Source organism: Panthera pardus, unplaced genomic scaffold (assembly GCF_024362965.1).
Source record: "Panthera pardus isolate Hobbes unplaced genomic scaffold, ASM2436296v1 HiC_scaffold_26, whole genome shotgun sequence".
Lineage (NCBI taxonomy): Eukaryota > Metazoa > Chordata > Mammalia > Carnivora > Felidae > Panthera > Panthera pardus.
In genome coordinates, this window is record NW_026526832.1 from 17,100,682 (window position 1) to 17,120,381 (window position 19,700).

General features: G+C 44.2%; 1 protein-coding gene across 1 annotated transcript in view; it reads left to right on the forward strand.

The window, feature by feature from the left end:
• The first annotated feature begins 5,793 nt into the window (after positions 1-5,793).
• The window catches only part of ALK (ALK receptor tyrosine kinase), a 666,217-nt gene continuing 652,310 nt past the window's right edge, over positions 5,794-19,700 (forward strand). Inside the window, exon 1 of the mRNA XM_053891034.1 lies at positions 5,794-7,449. Within this exon, the coding sequence (XP_053747009.1) occupies positions 6,756-7,449 (694 nt within the window). The 5' untranslated portion in view covers positions 5,794-6,755. The remainder of the gene's footprint in view (positions 7,450-19,700) is intronic.

Here is a 19,700-nt window from a genome sequence, read left to right on the forward strand (position 1 = left end):
GTGATCATTCAGTTAGATGTAACTCATTGCTCAGAGATTGACTTGCCTACGGTCCATTTGATCTATCACATAGATGTGACTAAGCTCTAAGATACCAAGGTCTTCTTGATGCCACTAAAAGTCACAGGCCAGAGCACTAACCTGTGTTGGCTAAAAATCAGAAAGAACTGACTGCATTGGTTTGGAGCTCTTTAAAAGGCTTTTCAAGAAGACCATATTGATAAACCAAGTTACCCTTCAAATTTTATTTTCAACTTCCTTGGCCAAAAAGGATGCTTAAAGATGAGAAAATATTAGGATAGCAGCAGGTGATCAGACCAACACATGTTAGTTACAGTAATATCTCACACCCTTTCTCCCTAATGTGCCGTGCTTCAGCAACCACGGGGATTGAAGTACATAGTAGTGAACTGTTTGCTTTCATCTCTCTTGTTCTCACTCCTCTCTTCAGTAAATGTGAGATTGTTTATTGTTTCCAGGAGAGAGCTGTTACTCTCGGGTGGTTGAGAGGGGCTTTTTCTGTGGCCTTGCATATCATGCCTTGGGATGGAGAATACCAGGCTGAGCTCTTTCATTGTTTCTGCAATGACATATGTACAGACTGAGAGACTGTGCTCTCTGAATGGCAGCGGGGCTACCCAGTTGGCTGTGGATCCCCAGGGAATTAAGTGATCTTTTCCCCGCCTTCTGCGTAACTCCAGTCCTCTAGACCCATCCTGGTTTAAATCAAATAATGCAGCACCTGCAGGTTTTTTCCTTCTTCCAATAAGGCTTCCTTCTTTTCCTTTTTCCAATAAGGCTGTTTTCTAGATATTTCTGACTTTCTATCTTATGGAGTCTTTCATGATAGGGTAGAACCATATGGATATTTCCAGCCACAGGTGTGAGTTCCATTTCCACGTTGGAGTATTTTAGTTGTTGGTGAAGGACCCTACAAGCTCACAATAGTGATGGCTCCATCAGCCTGGATCCCTAAATGATTATGATGATCAGAGCCCTCTGCTTACCTGAAACGGACATAAATGAGAGGGATAGATTTCATTATTTTTAAGTTACTGAGAGTCTTGATTGTTGTTATAACATAACCTGGACACCCTGACTGATATACCTTATTCATGAAAGCCAGTGTTATTATTATTTGTCGTACAAAACTATTAAAAGTCATCTGTAAAGAGAAACAAAACGACTCCCAATTCTGCCACCCCATAAGTCTATTTTTCAATGTTTTCCTTCAGTTTTTTTTGTATTTGTGATTTTTGCTTATATGTAGCATAGGCATAAATTCAATTTTGTATTTTGGGTTTTTTTAAATTTAATCTTATCATGGCTTCATGATGGTAGGAGCCCTGACTGTTTTATTTACCACAATCTCTCTCCTTAGCACCTCATGTAAAACCAAGCACACAGTAGGTACTTAATAAATGATAGTTAAATTAATAACTTTACTTTCCTCTTAGCATGAAGATCATTAGAAAATACCTTATGACACTGCTGATTCATATTCCATATGTTTATTTAAATATATGCATATCCATGAGAATAGTGTTGTTTTACAATTACATAAATGGTGTTATGCTGTAAAAAAAAAAAAAAAAAAAAAAAGAAAATACCTTATGTATGACTGGTCAGCAATCGCAGGCTATAGATTCAAAGCTCAGGTTTGTCTAGTGGCAGAGACATTTTTTAAAAGAAGTTTTGGTTTATTTTCACTTTTCTCTGGCTAGCATTCGGTCCAAGCTCTTTCCCTGGTTCCCCTGAAAGTTCATAGCCTCCTTCTAGTACTTGTCAACTCTGGTTCCCAGTCTTGGGTGAGACCTTTTGGCCACTTGGAGAATCTCACACAGAATTTCAGAACAGATGTGTGTCTTAAAGACGACACTTGGTCCTTCTTCTAATTTGGTACTTGAGCCCAGAGAAAGCAAGGGTTTTCCTAAGGTCATAGAGCCTCTCAAGCAAGGCTTTAATTGAAAGCCAGTTTCCTGAACACAAATCCAGAGTTCCTTTGAATGTTTCTTCTGGGTCCCAATTCCTGTTCTTGGGCCAGGGTAAGCTCTTCCAATTGTGGGTTCCCAAATATCTTAGCCCAGAGTATCTAGTAAGGCCTAGTTTCAGCTTGACTTCCTGATTTTGCTTTTGCCTTTTTTCTCCTTCTCCTTCTTATTTCTCCTGCTCCTCTTCCTGTTTTCCTCCTTTTGCTCCCTCCTATTCCTCCTCCTCCTCCTCCTCCTCCTCCTCCTCCTCCTCCTCCTCCTCCTCCTCCTCCTCCTCCTCCTCCTCCTCCTCCTCGACCAACTAGATGCCTGACTTAGTTAACCCTGTAGGTCTCAGTCAGGTTTTGCAGTTGTGAGATGTGTTTTGCCTTAAGTCACACTGCTTGGATTTGAGATATGTTTTTATCACTGCTTCTCTTATAGAGAATTCAAACCCCTCCCTGAGGTGTTTACTTCTCTGTTTTCAGAAATTGGGAGTTTACTGAAGAGGATCTCAGTGCTCTCACTGTGCAACTTGGGCCTTTCCTCTCTTGCTACATGGACTACTCACTTTTCTCTCTCTCCACCTTATATGCTCAAGTCAATGGCAAGGTGACTCACAACAGCTCACCTCATTAACTGTCTTCAGAGCTTCCAGTATCCCCTATCTGCCCCCCTCCTCACCAACCCCACTCCCTGCTTCTCTCTTTTTCAGTTGGGCTTTTAGTTTCTTTCTCCGTTCACCTCTGCCCACCTCAATCTATTCCATCCCACTCCATTTTCCCTCTTGTAAGATTGCCCAGGATTTCAAGCCATGGACTTCTTTGTCTGATACCAAAGTTCAACTCCTTTAACAAATCTTGTTCCCTGTGTAGTCTTCTTGGGAAGTCACTCTCTCTGAGCTTCCATTTGTGATCTGTAGAAAAGAGGTACTATTACTTCCCCTCATAGTTTACTGTGAATCTTAAATGAGATAAAGCATGGGAATTATTTTGAAATATGCTGGCCGAAAATAAGTGTGTGAGATATGTTAGCTATCACTCTTGCTCATGCTTTTTATCCCTGTCTGTATTTCCCCTACTTGCTCTTAACTGCACTTTCTCATCTCCCTTCCTTTAGGTGGCAATGATATAGGGTGGAGGTGTCAACATTATAGCTGTAGGCATGAGGAAAAGGCCTAATTTGTTCCAGAGGGATGTGTAAATTTTGGAGAAAAAGAATCATTGGTTGGAATTCCATTGCTGTTATTTACTTGCTATCTGACCTTGGGCAAGTTATTTTGCCTCTCTGATCCTTAACTGTTTTGTCTCTGTAATGGAAATAATAATATGTATCTTTCTCCAAAAGCCCACTGTATGATGTGACAGACACATGCGTGCATGCACACACACGCACTCACATTCCTACAGGTGCATGCATATAGTGACTAATGAACTATCAATATTCACTCCTGCCTCCTTTTTAAAATTAACAAAAAGTGGGGGGTGGCACCTGAGTGGCTCAGTCAGTTAAGCATCCGACTTCAGCTCAGGTCATGATCTCACAGTTTGTGGGTTCTAGCCCCGCGTCGGGCTCTGTGCTGACAGTTCAGAGCCTGGAACCTGCTTCGTATTCTGTGTCTCCCTCTGTCTCTGTCCCTGCCCTGCTCACACTCTGTCTCTCAAAAATAAATAAACATTAAAAATTTTTATTAAAAAAATTAAGGGAATAACAGTTTTGAGATTTGGTGTGATTTAATGTACAGGGAGAAGCACTTTTTCTTCTTCAGGGGCAATTTGATAGAATTTATAAAAATATGAGAATTAATTGAGCCCTGCATCCATTGGGTGCAAAGGCAGTGGTCCCAGACTGACAACTGATGTTATCTGGGAGGTTAAACCCTGGCGCTCTACTGAAGTTTCAAGTCTCTGCAGCCCCCTAGTGGCCACTGATTGTAGCAGAAGATTCATAGTTCTCTACAAATTACTCCAGTCAATTTGACTTTGGACAAGAATTATGTAGAGAATAAGGAATGGAGTGGGGGAGTGAAAGGACCTACATTTGAGTCTTTTAAACATTTCAAATAGAAAATTATTCTTCTATCAGTGTGCACACCAGTGAAAGCTGATGAAAATGAAAACATATATGGTCACATACTAGGAAAGTATCAACCAACATATCCTTTCCAAATATTAGCTTCCATGCCCTTTCCTTCCTCTTCTCTTTCTCTTTCTCCCTCCCTCCCTCCCTCCCTCCCTCCCACCAAGGTACAAGCATCCATTCTAGTCCTTGGGCCAAATCATTCTTTGCCCTTAAACTTTTAAAGTCAGTGTACCCAGTTTGAGTTCCAGGGAGAAGCCAGTTACCTTGTTAAATTAAGTGAGTTACCACACATGGAGCAGGAAGCAAATCATTCCAAGGATCAATTTTCTTTTGTCATTAGGTCTTTCAGTTGCCAAAGGCAATGCCACAGGCTCTAAGGAACCCAGCCTGTGAGAGCAGAGGCCCTGTTTGGCTACCACCTCCTGTGAGTTAGTGGACACATTACTGCAGCACTCTGCAGCTCAGCGAGGGAGATTCAACTCCACTCTATGCTCTGATTCTATGAGGAAGCTTCTCTGCTGTCAGGCTATGAGCTCCTCAAGAGAGGATCTTGCCTTATGTTTTGCTCTGACAGCACAAGGCATGACAATCAACCTTTGAGAAGAAGGAATGGAGGGATTTGTGTGAACTGAAGACTATAGTTCTGTCTTTGGTTCTAGTGAACCACTTGTTATAAATACAGCTATTCTCTGAGTTCTGTATTGGAAACTCTGGAGAGATAAAGGGAAAAAGATACTAGAGGTACAGTCCTTCACAGATGAATAAAAAATGTTCTTTGGTTCTGAACTCTTGCTCCCAAGGCTATGAGCAAGTATTCAGTCATTATTCCTTCCAGCTAAGTCACCCTTCAGATCTTCTTGGCCTGTTATTCATGGAGAGATAGGTAAAGCCGCATGAATAAGAGTACAAGAGTGAGGGCCTGGGACGCACGTATGACTATGTGACCAAAGGAAAATCAATTACCATCTCTTCGACTCCGTTTTCTGATCTCTAAAGCCGAAATTTAAAATATTTACCATGCAGAGACGAAAGGAGGTGACACATGTTCAAGCACCGTTTTGAGATAAGACAGGGTAACTGACAAGTCTGAAATGTATTTGCTGTAGCTGAAGAACTCTTAAGCGATCACCGTTACTCTCTACCTCCACGCTGCTAACTTTTCTCATATCGATGGCAGAACTGTCAGGTTCCCAGGAATGCGTTTAAATAATGGAAGGGTCACAGAAGATTCTGTCTCAGGGCCTATTACAAGCTGCTCTCCGTTTTGGCAATGTCGTGCTGCCCCTCCTCCCACTCCTTTACCCCTCGCCTCCAGTTTTATTCCGGAACCAGCTTTTCTGAAGTCGGACCCGTTTTAATCTTTTAAATGCATAATTAGGGAGAGTGCTTGATTGCAAAGGCCTCTTTCAGACCTCCCATTTATCCAAAACGCTCTCCTGTTCACATAACAGAGAAATAGGGCAGGGAATCTGGAGGAAGGGGAGGAAGGAGGGGAGAGTGATGGAGGGAGGGCGAGGCGGGCCCTGCGCTTTTCTCAATGAATGCCGAGGCCTCTGCAGATTTGCATAGAGGCCTGTCTCGCCACGCCATTGGTTGGCGGGTGCGAGCGGGGCGGGGCAGGCCTGCGTGAGCCTGGCAGCAGCGCGGAGTTGGCCGTTCGAGCTCCGCCCCCGCCCCGGTCCCGCCCCCTCCCGGCGCGAGCTCGCGCCTCAGCCAGCTGCAAGTGGCGGGCGCCCAGGCAGATGCGATCCAGCGGCTCCGGGGGCGGCAGCGGAGGTAGCAGCTGGCACATCCTGTCGCCGCTGTCCGGAGGGTCGCGCAGCACTGAAGCTCCTTCCGGCCGCCCTCTGCCCAGCCAACTGAAGCCAAGGGGGCTGCCGATGGGTGAGGAGGGGGCAGCAAGATTTCGGGCTCTTTTGCACAGAATGCTTTCACTCGGCTGCTGCCGCCGGGGCCGCTTCGGTGCCTGAGAACTCTGAGCAGACGAAACGCGGGAGGAGAGCAAGGACGCTGCAAACTTGCGCCGCGGCGCCCTGAGCCTCCGCTTCACATCGCGGGGGCTTGATTCAAGCCCAGAAGTTCAGCGGGCAGTGCAATCCGCAGACTTTCCGCTGCGGAGGGTTGCAGGAGGGTGCCCAACAAAGCAACCCCTGCCCCCGGTTTTTCCCTACACTGAGGAAGAGGAGCTTAGAAGCTCAAAGAAGCGCTGGGGAAGGGGCTAGAACAGCAGAACGCTCCGAACCATCGTTCCCAGCTGGAAAGTTGCGGAGTATTGGAGGCTGCTGGAGAGCGCGGACAGACCACAGCTCAAGCCTCGGAGGGCAGGAGAGGACTCCATCGCCACCTCCCTTCAACCATAGTAGTTTCTCTTGTTCCGGAGCGCAGTAAGCTACAGACGGGGGCGCGGCACGAGTCGTGGTGCGCCAGAGGCACAGGGTCCCAGCTGCTGAGCCCGAGGTGCTCAGGGTCTCTTGACACACCCCTGAGCCTCCAGCCCCATTTTATTGAGACTCCCGCTTGCCTCCTTGCAGTTGGAGGGAAGCTAGAGAATCAAGTGGACGCCTAATCCCCCAGATATCAGGTGGAAGGAACTGTTCAGGACCAAGGACTATTTGGAGCCCCTTTTCATTTGAGGGGAAGTGAAGGGCGAGGCTGGATCCCAGAGAGTCGGGAGACTAGTATAAACAACTCTTCTCTGGCGGGATGGGAGCCTTAGGGCTCCTAGGGCTGCTGCTACTGCTGCTTTCAGCGGCAGCCTTGGGCTCCGGAACCGGAACCGGGACCGGGACTGGCACCGGCCATCTCGCCGGCTCACCCGCCGTGGGGCCAGCTCTGCAGCCTCGGGAGCCGCTCAGCTACTCACGTCTGCAGAGGAAGAGCCTGGCGGTGGACTTTGTGGTGCCCTCGCTCTTCCGTGTCTATGCTCGGGACCTGCTGCTGCCGCCTTCGTCCTTCTTGGAGCCGAGGGCCAGACGGCCTGAGGCACGCGGCTCCTTGGCTCTCGACTGCGCCCCACTACTTAGGCTGGTAGGGCAACCGCCCGGGGTCTCCTGGACGGAAGGCTCCAGCTCGCCAGCCCCTGCCCAGGCACGGACGCTGACCAGGGTGCTGAAGGGCGGCTCGGTTCGCAAGCTCCGGCGCGCCAAGCAGCTGGTACTGGAGCTCGGAGAGGAGGCGATCCTTGAGGGCTGTGTCGGGCCCCCAGAGGAGGTGATTGCGGGACTGCTCCAGTTCAACCTCAGCGAGCTGTTCAGCTGGTGGATTCACCACGGCGAAGGGCGGTTGAGGATCCGCCTGATGCCAGAGAAGAAGGCTTCGGAAGTGGGCAGAGAGGGAAGGCTGTCCGCGGCGATCCGTGCCTCCCAGCCCCGTCTTCTCTTCCAGATCTTGGGGATCGGTGAGCAGCTCCCGCCTGAAAGTGTCGGGATTTGTATTTTTAGGCACATCAATTTGCAACCACTGTCAACTAATCCCTATTTTCAAAACCCCAGCCTCTGGTTCTTAGGTCTTTCCTCCTTTTGTAAACCTCCTCCCACAGTTAGACCATAAAGTACGGTTTTATGTTCTTGCTGAAAAGAGTCACTTCCCAGGGTTTTCCTTCCTCTCCAGTAACCAAGTTGGAAGAAAAGTTTTCTCTCTTGGCAGAATGCTTCTTCTTTCTACCGATTTACACCGGGTCCCAGCCAAAATTGGGTGCACTTTGAACAGGGGACCCCTGGGACAGTTGAAATGTCCTTATTACTTCTACGTTCCAAGCTTAGTTCTAGATGTCATGACTGTTGCCATCTTCCCTTTCCCTTGTTCCTCTTCCTGGCCACCGTAGATGTGGGTAGTGTGGTGCACTTGCTTGGAGAATGTAGAACTCTTCTTTATATGGTTGAATCTCCCCTAGCTGTTCTCATCAAATGTTGACTTATGTATGGATTGCCTCTTCTTCATTAATTTAGTCTGCTCCCTCTCTCCAACCCCAGTCTGCTATCCACTCTCAGACTCTTTTTTTCCCCCCTCTCAGATGTTGTTGGAAGAGCCCCAGAGGAACTAAGAAATACGGGACAGGAGGGAGGTGTGAAGAGAGGGAGCAGAGTTGTTAGGATTCTCTCCCATTGGGAGAGTCACTGTGAAGCCAGAAGAGACAATAGTTCTTCTCTTGCCCCCCCCCCCCCCCCCCAACCTTCCCTCTAATTCTTAGCTTGAATGTCTGTAGCAGCAACTCTGGATGACAGTCTCTGGCAAGCCTGTTTCACTGCAGATCTCTCTGCTAGAGATTCCTGAAATAAGGTTTCTGTTTCATTTACTCTCATTTTCTTCTCATATTCACTGAGTTAGGGGTGTGTGTGCAGGCACTTACTTCTAACTCTTCCCATAGTATTCTTTGACTGGAAAACCAGGTGGTTTTCAATGGATGTTTCTCTCGTAATACCACTGGGAAAAGGCTCAGTGAATAAAATATACAATGTAAATGAATGAGAAGACACAGAAAAGAAATCATGCCTTTTTAAAAGCCTACACTAATTCCATTGAGCAAACCCAGCATCTTTTCTATCATTCTCATCATCAGAAATAAATGAAATTTTTATGCTCCACTGGTTACTAATGACTAGTATTAATTGGATGGAAAGCACTGAAAAGAGCCCACTGTAGAGCTCCAAGTACCTACCATGCTTGTCCCAGCACACACATATCCTCCCACACATGCCCAGTACTGTCACATAGCAGGGATATCTAGAAGCTGAGGTTCTTCCCTCCTTGCACAAAAAACATACTTGTATGTGGTTCCCAATGAAAACAGAATCTGGATGCATATTTCAGCATTAGCATTGGTATCCTTGGCACCTAAAATGACCCCTTTGTGTTCAATGTCAGAATTCATATTAACAGGCAGAATTTGTAGTAAGAAGCAGGGTTTGATGAGTTTGATAGAGCCTCCTGTGAACTGAGATAGGAGACCAATACTGTTGTCTCTCCACAGATACTTTTGTGGAGAACAGCTGTGCTTTAATGTTATCATGGCTTCTGTGGTTTATACATGCAACATTCTCTTTTAGCGCCTGATGTATTTGTAATGGATATAAGAATGACTTCTCTGGGAATGTGGATTGTCTTCTACTTTCATGTCTGTGAACATCTCTGGAGCTTTCCTATCACCTCTTGTTAAATGACCATAGGCCCAACAGTCTAGATCAGCTATTGTGAGATGTTGATGACAGACAAAAGGGGTCCTTTCTGCAGCCCTGAACTTGCCTACTATAAACAGGCAGGTAGCATGAACTTATCAGTGGGTGTTTCTGAAGAGTCACAGGCTTAATGCATGTGGAGCATATATTCCAGTCAAGCCTCTGGTAAGGAGTTGAAGCCACTGAGTAGGGGAGTTTCATGTCGAGAGGAGTGTGCTTCAAGAACTGCTTTGCTACTGACAGCAGGGAGTCTCTGTGAGCGTCCCAAGTCCTCCCTTAGCATCACAGTCCATTTGGCAGTTGGACCAAGGCCTTATGCATCATTTGACACATCTAGCAATGCTGTTTTCAGAAAGAGCCAGGATTCTGTCATTAAAAGGCTAGAAATTTTGGCCAAGCATTTTTCAGCAGCATTGGGATCAAATGATTATTGATGGGATCAAATAAGACACTAAGTGTAACTGGATGAGCTCCCCATGACCTCCAGAGAGACAGACAGCTTATTGAAAAGCATTTCAGGCCTTGTGGTGATCACACTTGGAACAGGCTGGGCTCTTCTGCTCTGAGGCATATGCTGTTTTCAGTTAGGCAGCTGGCCATGCCGGACTAGCCTCTTGCCTTCCCACTGCCTCCCCAGCCTCATTCAGATATGGTTTCCACTGCAGACCTCCCCTTGGAGGGAGTGGACACACCCTGTTCTATCATGTTTCATGTTTGAGGCAACATATATCATGGTGTTTCCATTCGTTTTCTTGTATGAAAATTCAAGCTTAGGTTCTCACACTTGGATTAATTTTACTATTTATTATGTTTGAGGAAATGGATTTATTCCTTTTTATGGGCTCTGTTTTGTAGAAAAGGCATTTAACTCTTCTGTGATATAAGATATTCAAGCATACAAAGGGAAAATAGGCACAACTCAGCTTATTTCTCCCTGTTTCTGCCCAAATGCCTGGTGGTCTGGTCTAGAGGGGCACAAGCATGCTGATGGGGCTGTGAGGAGGGAAGAGAGTGGTGGGTGGCCTGCAGCAACCCATTTGTCTCAGACTGAAGATAGCTTCCTGAATCTGAACAGGACCATGACTAGGGATGTGATAGAAATGGAAAAGCCCCCAGTCAGCATGAAGCAAAAACTCTGTTCCTTGTAGTTTGGGACATCTGAGAGGACAAAAGGATAGCTGAGAGGCCTTAGAATGCATGACACGCAAATGTGTTTTCTTTGTGCGTTGCTTTGCTTTGAATTCATAAATGGGATCAATATTTCGAAGTCTGAAGCAGCTCCCCACAGCACTCATTCATGGAGAAGAGCGTAGAAAGGCCATTGCTGAGACTGTATGAATTTTGGTCTACCATTCTGGGACAGTCCAAACCTCAGAAAAGATGTCTGCCTGGAGGCAGTCACATTGCTCAGAGCCCCACTTTGTAACCTGTTTTTTGGATGTTTTGATGTCTTGCTTCTGCCTTCCCCCAGGCAGAGGCCTAGAGGATATTGACTTGTGGGCTAGGAGGGCTTGTTTCCCTATAAGCAGCCCCCTTCTCACTCCAGGAAAGGGGATAGGCAACTGGGGATTTTACATGTGCTATGGAGAGACCTGAGAAATTTAAAGTAGATGTATGCAATGCAATACACCTGACCCTTGACCTCACATATCTGTCACTGCCTTCCTATTTCATTTCTGGAGAGGGCAAAGAGAGCCAAGGAAGATAGAGAGGAAATTGGAGCTCTCAGAAGGAATATCAGTTATTTGAGGTGAATTTGGGGAGCTGGAACTAGTCCAGAGAAGACCAGAGAGCTGATTTAAGAGTTGAGGGGACCAATTCATGGTGAAAGATGAAAAGAATTAAATATATATGGCTGAGCGAAGTGGCGATGAAGGGAAAGCCCTGGTAACAATCTACAAATCTCTGAAGAGGGAGAGGAGTTATATAGTGTCACCCAAAGAAGTAATAGGATGCAACTTGCAGAAGGAAACTTCAGGGTGGATATCAGGGAAACCTTATTTTCTGAACTTGATATTCCTCTGACTTTGGAATGGAATTCCAGAGTAGCAAAGAGTAAGGTGAGATGTGGGTCAGATAAGCCACAGCATTCATTATTAATCAGTTTTATATTTGGAAATGTTGAGAAGCCACAACAGGCAGGAGAGCTGGGATGGGGAACAAAAGCAGGAATCAGGATCTTTCAGGATTCAACTCTTGAGACACTTTGGGTCTGGATGTTTCCAGGAGGAAAAGATAAGAATTGCATGTGTATCTTTGAAATTGGATGGGATGTGCTTACAAGGAGACTGTTAGAGAAGAAAATCTTTTGAAAGTACTGGGTTTGTTTTTCTCTGCCCCCAGATTGGCACAGAGTATTTCTGTGGGGTGTTGTGTGTCTATCCATGAGGAAGGAGCCACACCCATAGAACATTATTCATCTAAGATGCATCTCTAGTGTGTGTGTCATCAAGCCATTGGGCAGGGCAGAAGGTACGTGGGTCTTGAGAAGATGAGGTCACGTCTAGATTTGGTGGGCTCCTACTGGCTACTTGAAACCCCTTTGCAATGCTGAGAATATATATACACAGCTATTAGAAAGATGAAGTTCATCTAAATCCATTTGATCTTTCCACAAATTTACAAAAGAAAAAGAAGAAAAGCCCATGAGGGATTTGTGTGCATGGTGTGGGAAGACAGTGTTATCATTAATAAAAATGAAAGCTTTTATAAGGAAGTTTGTCTTCTGAAAGACAAGGACGACTGGCCTCCAGAAGGGAGAGGAAGAGAGGAAACTTCTGTTTCAGCAGAACTTGAAGCCCCCTGCCATTCTTAGGATTACTACTTGATAACCTCATTTTGTGGAAATTTGCCTAGCCCTTTCTTTATAATCATTATTAATGTCCTGTTACAGTTGTATGGGACTTTATAATTTATAAAGAACTTTCAAATTTAATATATTTTTTTCAATCTTACAGTAGGCAGGGCAAGTATTTGTTTTATTTTATAAATGCAGTAACTGGAATCCAGCTACTTGATAACACTTTTTCAAGGTGAAAAATGGTAGACCTAGAAACTTTCACTTATGCATTGAGAGGTTATGAGATGCTAGATGCCGTGCTAGGTACTGACTAGGACTATAGATCTTTTTGCCTTCAAATTAGGGCTCTTTCTACTAAAGGAATCATCCCAAAATGCAGATTATGTAACCATGTAAATGAAACCATGTAAATAGATGAAAAACTTTACATTATCCTTGTCAGAAGGCCATGCAACAAAGATTTGGTGTTCAATAACCATGACTTGAAAAGTTCCTTAAAATATTTGAAGTCCAGTTTCATCATTAGTAAAATAGGGATAGTTCCTATCTCAAAATGCTGCCATGGAGATTAAATTAGAAGACATGTATAAATCTGTAGCCCAATGCCTGACATAATAAAGTGTTCCATCATTATAAACCATATGGTTTTTTCTAGAAGCAGCAACACCCCAGTGTCTGGTTGTGCATTTTAGTTTATTTGAATGATGCCATCTGGAGTTGTGCAGTCCTGATGTGTGGTCACATCTGGTGACCCTGGCGGTGGTAGTTGTAATACTGTGGGTTCCCATGCAACTAGCTTCTAATTCCTGGGCTAAGAAGTGAGATCTAGTGGAAATGGGGAGAGTGACCATGGTGATAGTTTCTATTGGCTTCCCCAGAAATGTGAATGAGGAGAATGAGGTGTGGTATTTACTTCATTTCTATCAACTAGTGTCCTCCAAGGTCTTTTGACCTTGGATTCAGTCCAAAGATTCAAGCACAGTATTCACAATCCAATTATTTTTTCCCCTACACGAAGAAAGCAAGCCTTAACTTTATGAAAGTATGAAATCTAATAATGGAGAAGAACAAGATAGAGACATTACAGAGCAGTAGTTTTCAGATGGTGGATCTTTCTTAACTGAGGGCAGTATGTGCAGTTCAGGCCCGTCCATGCCCACAGAGGTGCTGGGCTACTAGCCTCTGGTAATTTCTTTGTTATAATTAGCTGGAGCTTGCCTTTTCCTTGTCAAGTGGGAATGCAGGAGAAGGTTGGAGGGTACCAACTAGTTGGTGGACATGAGCCCATTAAGAGCAGTTAAACCTTTGAGATTCCATGGAGACACATGGCTGAGGGAGGAGGCCACCTCAGAAAGTGCCTCAACCTAAAAGAGGCTGTCAAGTATCCATGCAGCATTTTACAGGTAGTGTTTTTTATGAGCCATGGCTGAGCCATTGCTTTCCTAAGATGCACAAGGACATTATTTCTGCTTGGGAGTAGAAGGAGAATAGGACATGTTTGTGAGGATGGTTATAGGTCCAGGGGTTATGTGACGAGACGTGTGAATAAAGTTACCAAGGAACCCTAGGGGTGTCTTCTTTCTTAGAACCATTGTGTTGTTCTCCAATCTAGGATGTGGCCAGTTTTTCTTAACCTAGTGATGACCTGGCCTTTTTCACACAGGTCAAAGTGTAAGGAAGGAGCAGTTTAAAAGAGAGTATTGGCCTGGTGGGAAGGTGGGGAGGAGATGGGGGACATCTTAGCACTTTGTTGGTGAGTCACATTTCTCAGAACAACTTTTGTTTCTTCAGATGAGCTTGGGTCCTTTCCCAGGAAAATTGTCTCAGGTTCACTTGGTGAACATAGACATTCTAGAATGTGGGAAGTGCCAGAACTGGGCAGAAGGAGAGCTCCATTGGGGCATATTCACCCAACTACTTGGTTAATTAAGAGTCTTTAGTTCTTGAACCTTACTTTTGTGGTTATGTAACAACAGGTGCATGGAGAGGTAGGTAGTCAGAATTCCCTGAAGTAAGGAAAAGGCTAAAGGGAAGATCTGAAAACAAAAATAAAAATAAAGAAAATCTAGGCAAGCTTGTAGGAAATCATGCAACTAGCCAGAGGAAATCAGAGGGAAATTTAAACCATTGACCATGTTTTTCTTTTTCCCTTATTTATCTTTTATTGAGTTTCCATTGGGACATGGTTTCTGAGGGTGGGTGTGGGCAGGTCTCCTTTATAGATCCTTTCCACATTCTCAGCCCAAGTAATTAAAGTCAATGTTCTGTGGTGGAGAGAATGCTAGATTAGGAGCTAGAAGACTTGGATTCCATTATGATATTAACCTTATATTAGTTTTGACATCTTGTGCAACTTCCCTAAACTTGTTGAACCTCTGGGTCTTTTTTCCTAAACGAGAAAATACAGAACGTGTCTTGGCTTACCTCATGGAGTCTCTGAACATTTTGTAAAATAACCTATGTAGAAGATTCTCGTCTGGATTATTCAGAAATAAATATATAAGGCAGTAGAAAAATAACAATACAAGATCATAAAAAGTGCTGAGATTCTATTTCATTGATTCATACTTTTAACCGACCTTTGACATTAAGAGCAGTAGTACTAGGTTCTAGATTTTGAGGCAAGCATTGGCCTTCGTTTAACAGCTCAGCAGCCCTGGAAAGGAGTTATGTGGCCCCTTCCCATGGTTTCTCGAAATGAGGTCCTTTCATTGAAGTAATTTTGCCCACTTCCAGAATTTTCTGGAAATGAATCTTCAGTTGTGGGACATAGGAACTTACATATTAACATCAGAAAGTTATTATTTTTTAAATTGAGCGATGACAAATGCAGTTAAGTATATTGAATGTATTAATCTTGTGTACAGCTTGATTATAATTCTCATCTGCAACATCCATATAATCCGCACCCAGATAAAGATTCAGAACTTTTCCAGCATCTCAGGAAGTTCCTTCCTGCCCTTTTCAGTGTGTATCCACCCCCAACCCAAGATGTAGTTTCTAACAGGATCTCTATTAGAGTTTTGGCTGCTGACCTCACTAGCCATGCTGTCTGTGATGAGAGCTCAATATCATGAAATGAGAGGGTCGGGAAACAACAAAGAAGTAGAGATCTCCCTCTATGCTCTAGGGATCACAAGGCTCCTTTTCCCCACCTTTTGACTGCAAGGAAAAGATTCTGTGGGCATTTTACCTGTCCATGGTACCGTGACCACAGCTGTCTTGGGTGCCCACATTTGGTTCACAGGTACAAGGGAAAAGAGGGAAAAATAGGAAACTCACCTCTGTATGGGTTGCTTTTCCAAGGTTTGACTTTCTTCCTCTGTATTTCTGGTTTTATTTATTTTTTGGAATCCTTTAGTACTTTTTTTGTTGTTGTTGTAGTTTTTATTTTTGTTTTTTTTTGTTTTTTTAAATTTTAATTAATTAATTAATTTTTGTACAGAGTTCTCGGTTGTAAGCAGAAGGATAAATAGGATTGAGTGGGCTTACTCCATCTTGCTACACCAGAAGTCCCTCATTCCTTTTTGGAATCAGAGTTTCCATCAATGATATTTTTCCTTCATTCCCTCCTTCCCATCTTAGGGTGTGGTAAATGCTGCCAGGCAGGAAATCAGGACAATACTAGGGTCCACCACATTTATTTTCCCTCTCTCTTGTGCTACTGATTATCCCATGAAAACAGTTTTTCATATATTTTGTCCAATTTTACAGCTGTTTATTACAAGAGAGCTTAGTCCAGTGCTTGTTACTTTATCATGGCTGGGAGCCTAGAAAATGAGCTTTGAGATCACAGCCATGTTGGCTTATCTCTAGATATACCATCTAGATCTGTGTGAGAGGTGTTCACCAAACAGAAATTAGTCTTCTGCATGGGTATCTATACATTTGGACTTTTGGCTGAATAAATGCTTATTTATTCATTTGTTTCCCCCACCCCCCACCCCCCACTGAGCACTTACCAAGTCGAATGGAGCACAGTCTTTTTCTCCCAGGAGTTCACAAACAAATCCGGGAGAACAGGCAGACAAGGCATGCTAATAAATACCTCCTGTGAAAGGAGCACTTGATGCTGAAGAAAGGGTGCAGATGGTTATAGTGGTTCAGTGGAGGCTTGGAGAGGTCAACTCCTGCGGGGCCGATTACAGATAGTTTTGCTCTGTACCTCCAGATCTCAAAAACCATTCTCTTAAAGGCTGATGAATTCTACTTGCTCATTGCACAGTGGGAGGGGTGAAGTTCCTCTAAGACAGGAAATTATAGCTCTGGAATTTTGAAAAGAATAAGCTTATTGCCTTTTGGCAGGGGGTCAGGTCGAAGGATATCTACCGAAAATGATAGTTTTCTTTTGGGACTGTGATAGAAGTGAGTTAGAAAAAACTTCCAGGAGGTGACTTGAGAAACTCTTGGAGGGAGTATAGAATTAGAGAAAAGAGAAAGGCAAAGGACCTTATATATTTGGGCCCACAAAATAATACCCAGAGGAGGGACAATTGTTGGTGAGAGACAGAGACAGACAGACACTGTGTGTGTGTGTGTGTGTGTGTGTGTGTGTGTGTGTGTGTGTGTAACAATGCAGGACTAGCCAGAGCAGAGAAGTCTAAGGAATTCTGGGAGTTGAAAGGCTCGGTGCTGAGTCAGATACTCAGAGTTAGAGGTAGAGCTGGCTTATTGAATCAGGAATTTACATTTGATGCTGGAGAAATCAGAAAGTATTTAGTTTTTGAGTAGAGGAATGCACGTTGACTGCAGATTCTTCAGGAAATGGTGTTTGGTTGTGGGTCTCAGTCCTGGACTGCACAGAGAGCTGGCAGTTAGACTAGAGCCTTGGGAAGCAGTTGCACTGGCTCGGGAATTAAGGGACTCAGAGGTGGGCCAAGGAGACGCCTAGATATAAGGGGAACAAAATGAAATGAGTCAGACGCCAAAGGTTTTGGCCTGAGACCATGCAGACTTGGTGGCAAGACAGGTGGGAAGAACATCTGGCTTGGGAGGAGAGTGCCTGACATGACGACACCTTCGTGGGCCTCTATCTCAAGATCAGGTTGTCTGGTACACACATGAAGATAGGGAACAGAAGCAGCAATGGGTGAGAGGTCCAGGTGGAAGATAGTGATGTGGGAGCTGTTTATATGGACCTGGTGGCTTATTTCTTGAGAACAGATGCATTTTCTCAAGAAAGAAGAAAGAGGAAGGAAGGTCACACCTTGGCTTTGGGAAAATTCATAATCTGATAATAGAATGGAGTCAATGACATCACCGGAAAGAACTTACAAGAAGGAAGAGAGACCACTGGATTGTGGTGTCATGGAAGCTAAGGGAGATGGATATTCCAAAGATGGAGTGGGCCTTGTGTTTGGCCCAGAGCCTTCTGGAAAGCAGGCATAGGCAGGAGGAAGTTTAGGGGGAGTGCTAAAGAAATTGAAGCAAAATGTGCTTATGTAGTTGTTCAGTCTATGAAAGGAAGAAGAGAAGACAAAGATAGTGAAATGTCAATGATGTTAGAAAGTTTAGCAGAATGAAGAAAAGATGTGTTGAGGATGAATTTTCTTAAAAACACTGAAGAGAGGGGCACCTGGGTGGCTCAGTTGGTTGAGCGTCCGACTTCGGCTCAGGTCACGATCTTGTGGTTTGTGAGTTCGAGCCCTGTGTCAGGTTCTGTGCTGACAGCTCAGAGCCTGGAGCCTGTTTCGGATTCTGTTGTCTCCCTCTCTCTCTCTGCTCTCTGCTCCTTCCCCGCTCATGCTCTTTCTCTCTCTCAAAAATAAATAAACATTTAAAAAAAATTAAAAAACACTGAAGAGAATGGCGGTTTCAGGTATCAGCAAGGGAGGGGATAATTGTGTCGTCTAGTCTAGGCAGTGTGGACCTCTACAAGCCTTAGATGCACTTCATCCAGGCCCTGTCTGCTTCTTAAAATAGAGTTTGTGCCACGTTATCCTTTTAAATATTTCTGAGAGATGGGGATCACTATTTTATGAGACTTCCCAGTGCTTACTGGACAGAACTGTTGGGAAAACATTTAATACTAGCTGAATTCTACACCTCTGTAACTAAATACTAGTAACAACTACCATTGAACAGTTTTACACAGGTTACTCCATTTAATCCTCACTGTAACACGGTAAGGCTGACTTTATTATTACTCCCATTTTCCAGATAAGTTGAGGCTAAGAGAGGTTAAGTAACTGGCCATGGTCACATAGTGTGAGAAGGATCTAGCATTCGAGTCCCGGCTTGTGTAACTGTACGAGTATTATCTCTGTGTCTTCTTGCTCCTGCTTGTGGTTTTCCTTCTGCCGTTCTCCCACATGAGGGCCCTTCAAATATTCGAAGTCAGTTATCCCATATACACTGCCTAATTTCCTTTGTCTCCTCCTCCTTTTGTTTTTCCTCATCTTTCTTGCTTCTTCTTCTTTTTTCTTTTAATTGTTAATTCAGCAGATAATTACTGAGTAGCTTCAGTATGTCAGTCACTGTGTTAGGTGCTCCACTGACAGCAGTGAACAGAACAGACCAGCACTTTGCCCTCACGGGGTTTACAGACTGGTGAGGGAGGCATATTAAATGTGCAAATTAACGCTTAACTGTATAATAAGAAACAATGAGGAATTCTGTGAAGGAAAGGAGCATCTCTAGCCACCCTTGGCACTCTGGGTTTCAGAGGGCTCACTCTACTTGCATCTTTCCCACAGGCACCTTTCCTTTTAAGGGGTGGATGTCGAATGAGGCCACGTTTCCACCACTGTGACTTTCTTGGAGCACAGTGAGCATACCTCTTAACTGAGAAACCTCATGTTATCACAGCTTCGAGGTAGGAATGGGCAGAACCACAGGCAGGAGTGACTAGAGAGAAAGAAAACTCCCTTCTATGAGACAAGAAGACAAATGTGCAGAGGGCCATGCAGAGACAAAGGATGGAGAGCCCAGGAGTAGGGCCAGATTGTCTCAGTCCATTCTGTGAAGTGTGACCAGAGGTCATGCTAAATGGATTAGGAAGCCATGCATTCCCCTCCAGTCCACAAATCCTGCTTTTCCTTTTATGCTTCAGCCCCTCTGTACCCATACCTTCTCTCCCTCCTCTTCTCTCCCCCTCCCTCCCTTCTTTCTCTATTTCATTTCTTCTTCCCTTTTTTATTTTCTTCCTTCCTCCCTTTCTATCTCTGTCTTTCTCTCTCATACTTCCCTTTCCTTCCTTCCTTCCTTCCTTCCTTCCTTCCTTCCTTCCTTCCTTCCTTCCTCTTAGTATTAATGTCAGTACCATAATTTGGAAGAATCTAGTTGGAGAAAAATGTCAAGAAGTACAAATGCAGATTTGATACATCTGACCTTTCTTCTCTTCAAAACAATAAATGTCAAATAGTTTAAAATGACAGGCAGGATGGCTAGAGATTATTTATGTGCTTAAATATTTAGAGAAGAAATGTAGTTCAGACTTACATGTAATTTATGTGAAGATTCTAACCTATGAGAATCCTAAGTACTTTTAAGGAACCAGCATAAGCAGTGATGTTTACATTTCAGGAAACGGAAAATGTGAAAAATCGGAGTAGAATGAAATGGTAAATGATCCCTGATAGGTAATGAGAACATTTGATAACATCGAGAAAGTATTTTGCCACACAAAATTGTGTTTGGGTTTCTCATATGGTAGTGTGGTGGCATTTCAGAGAA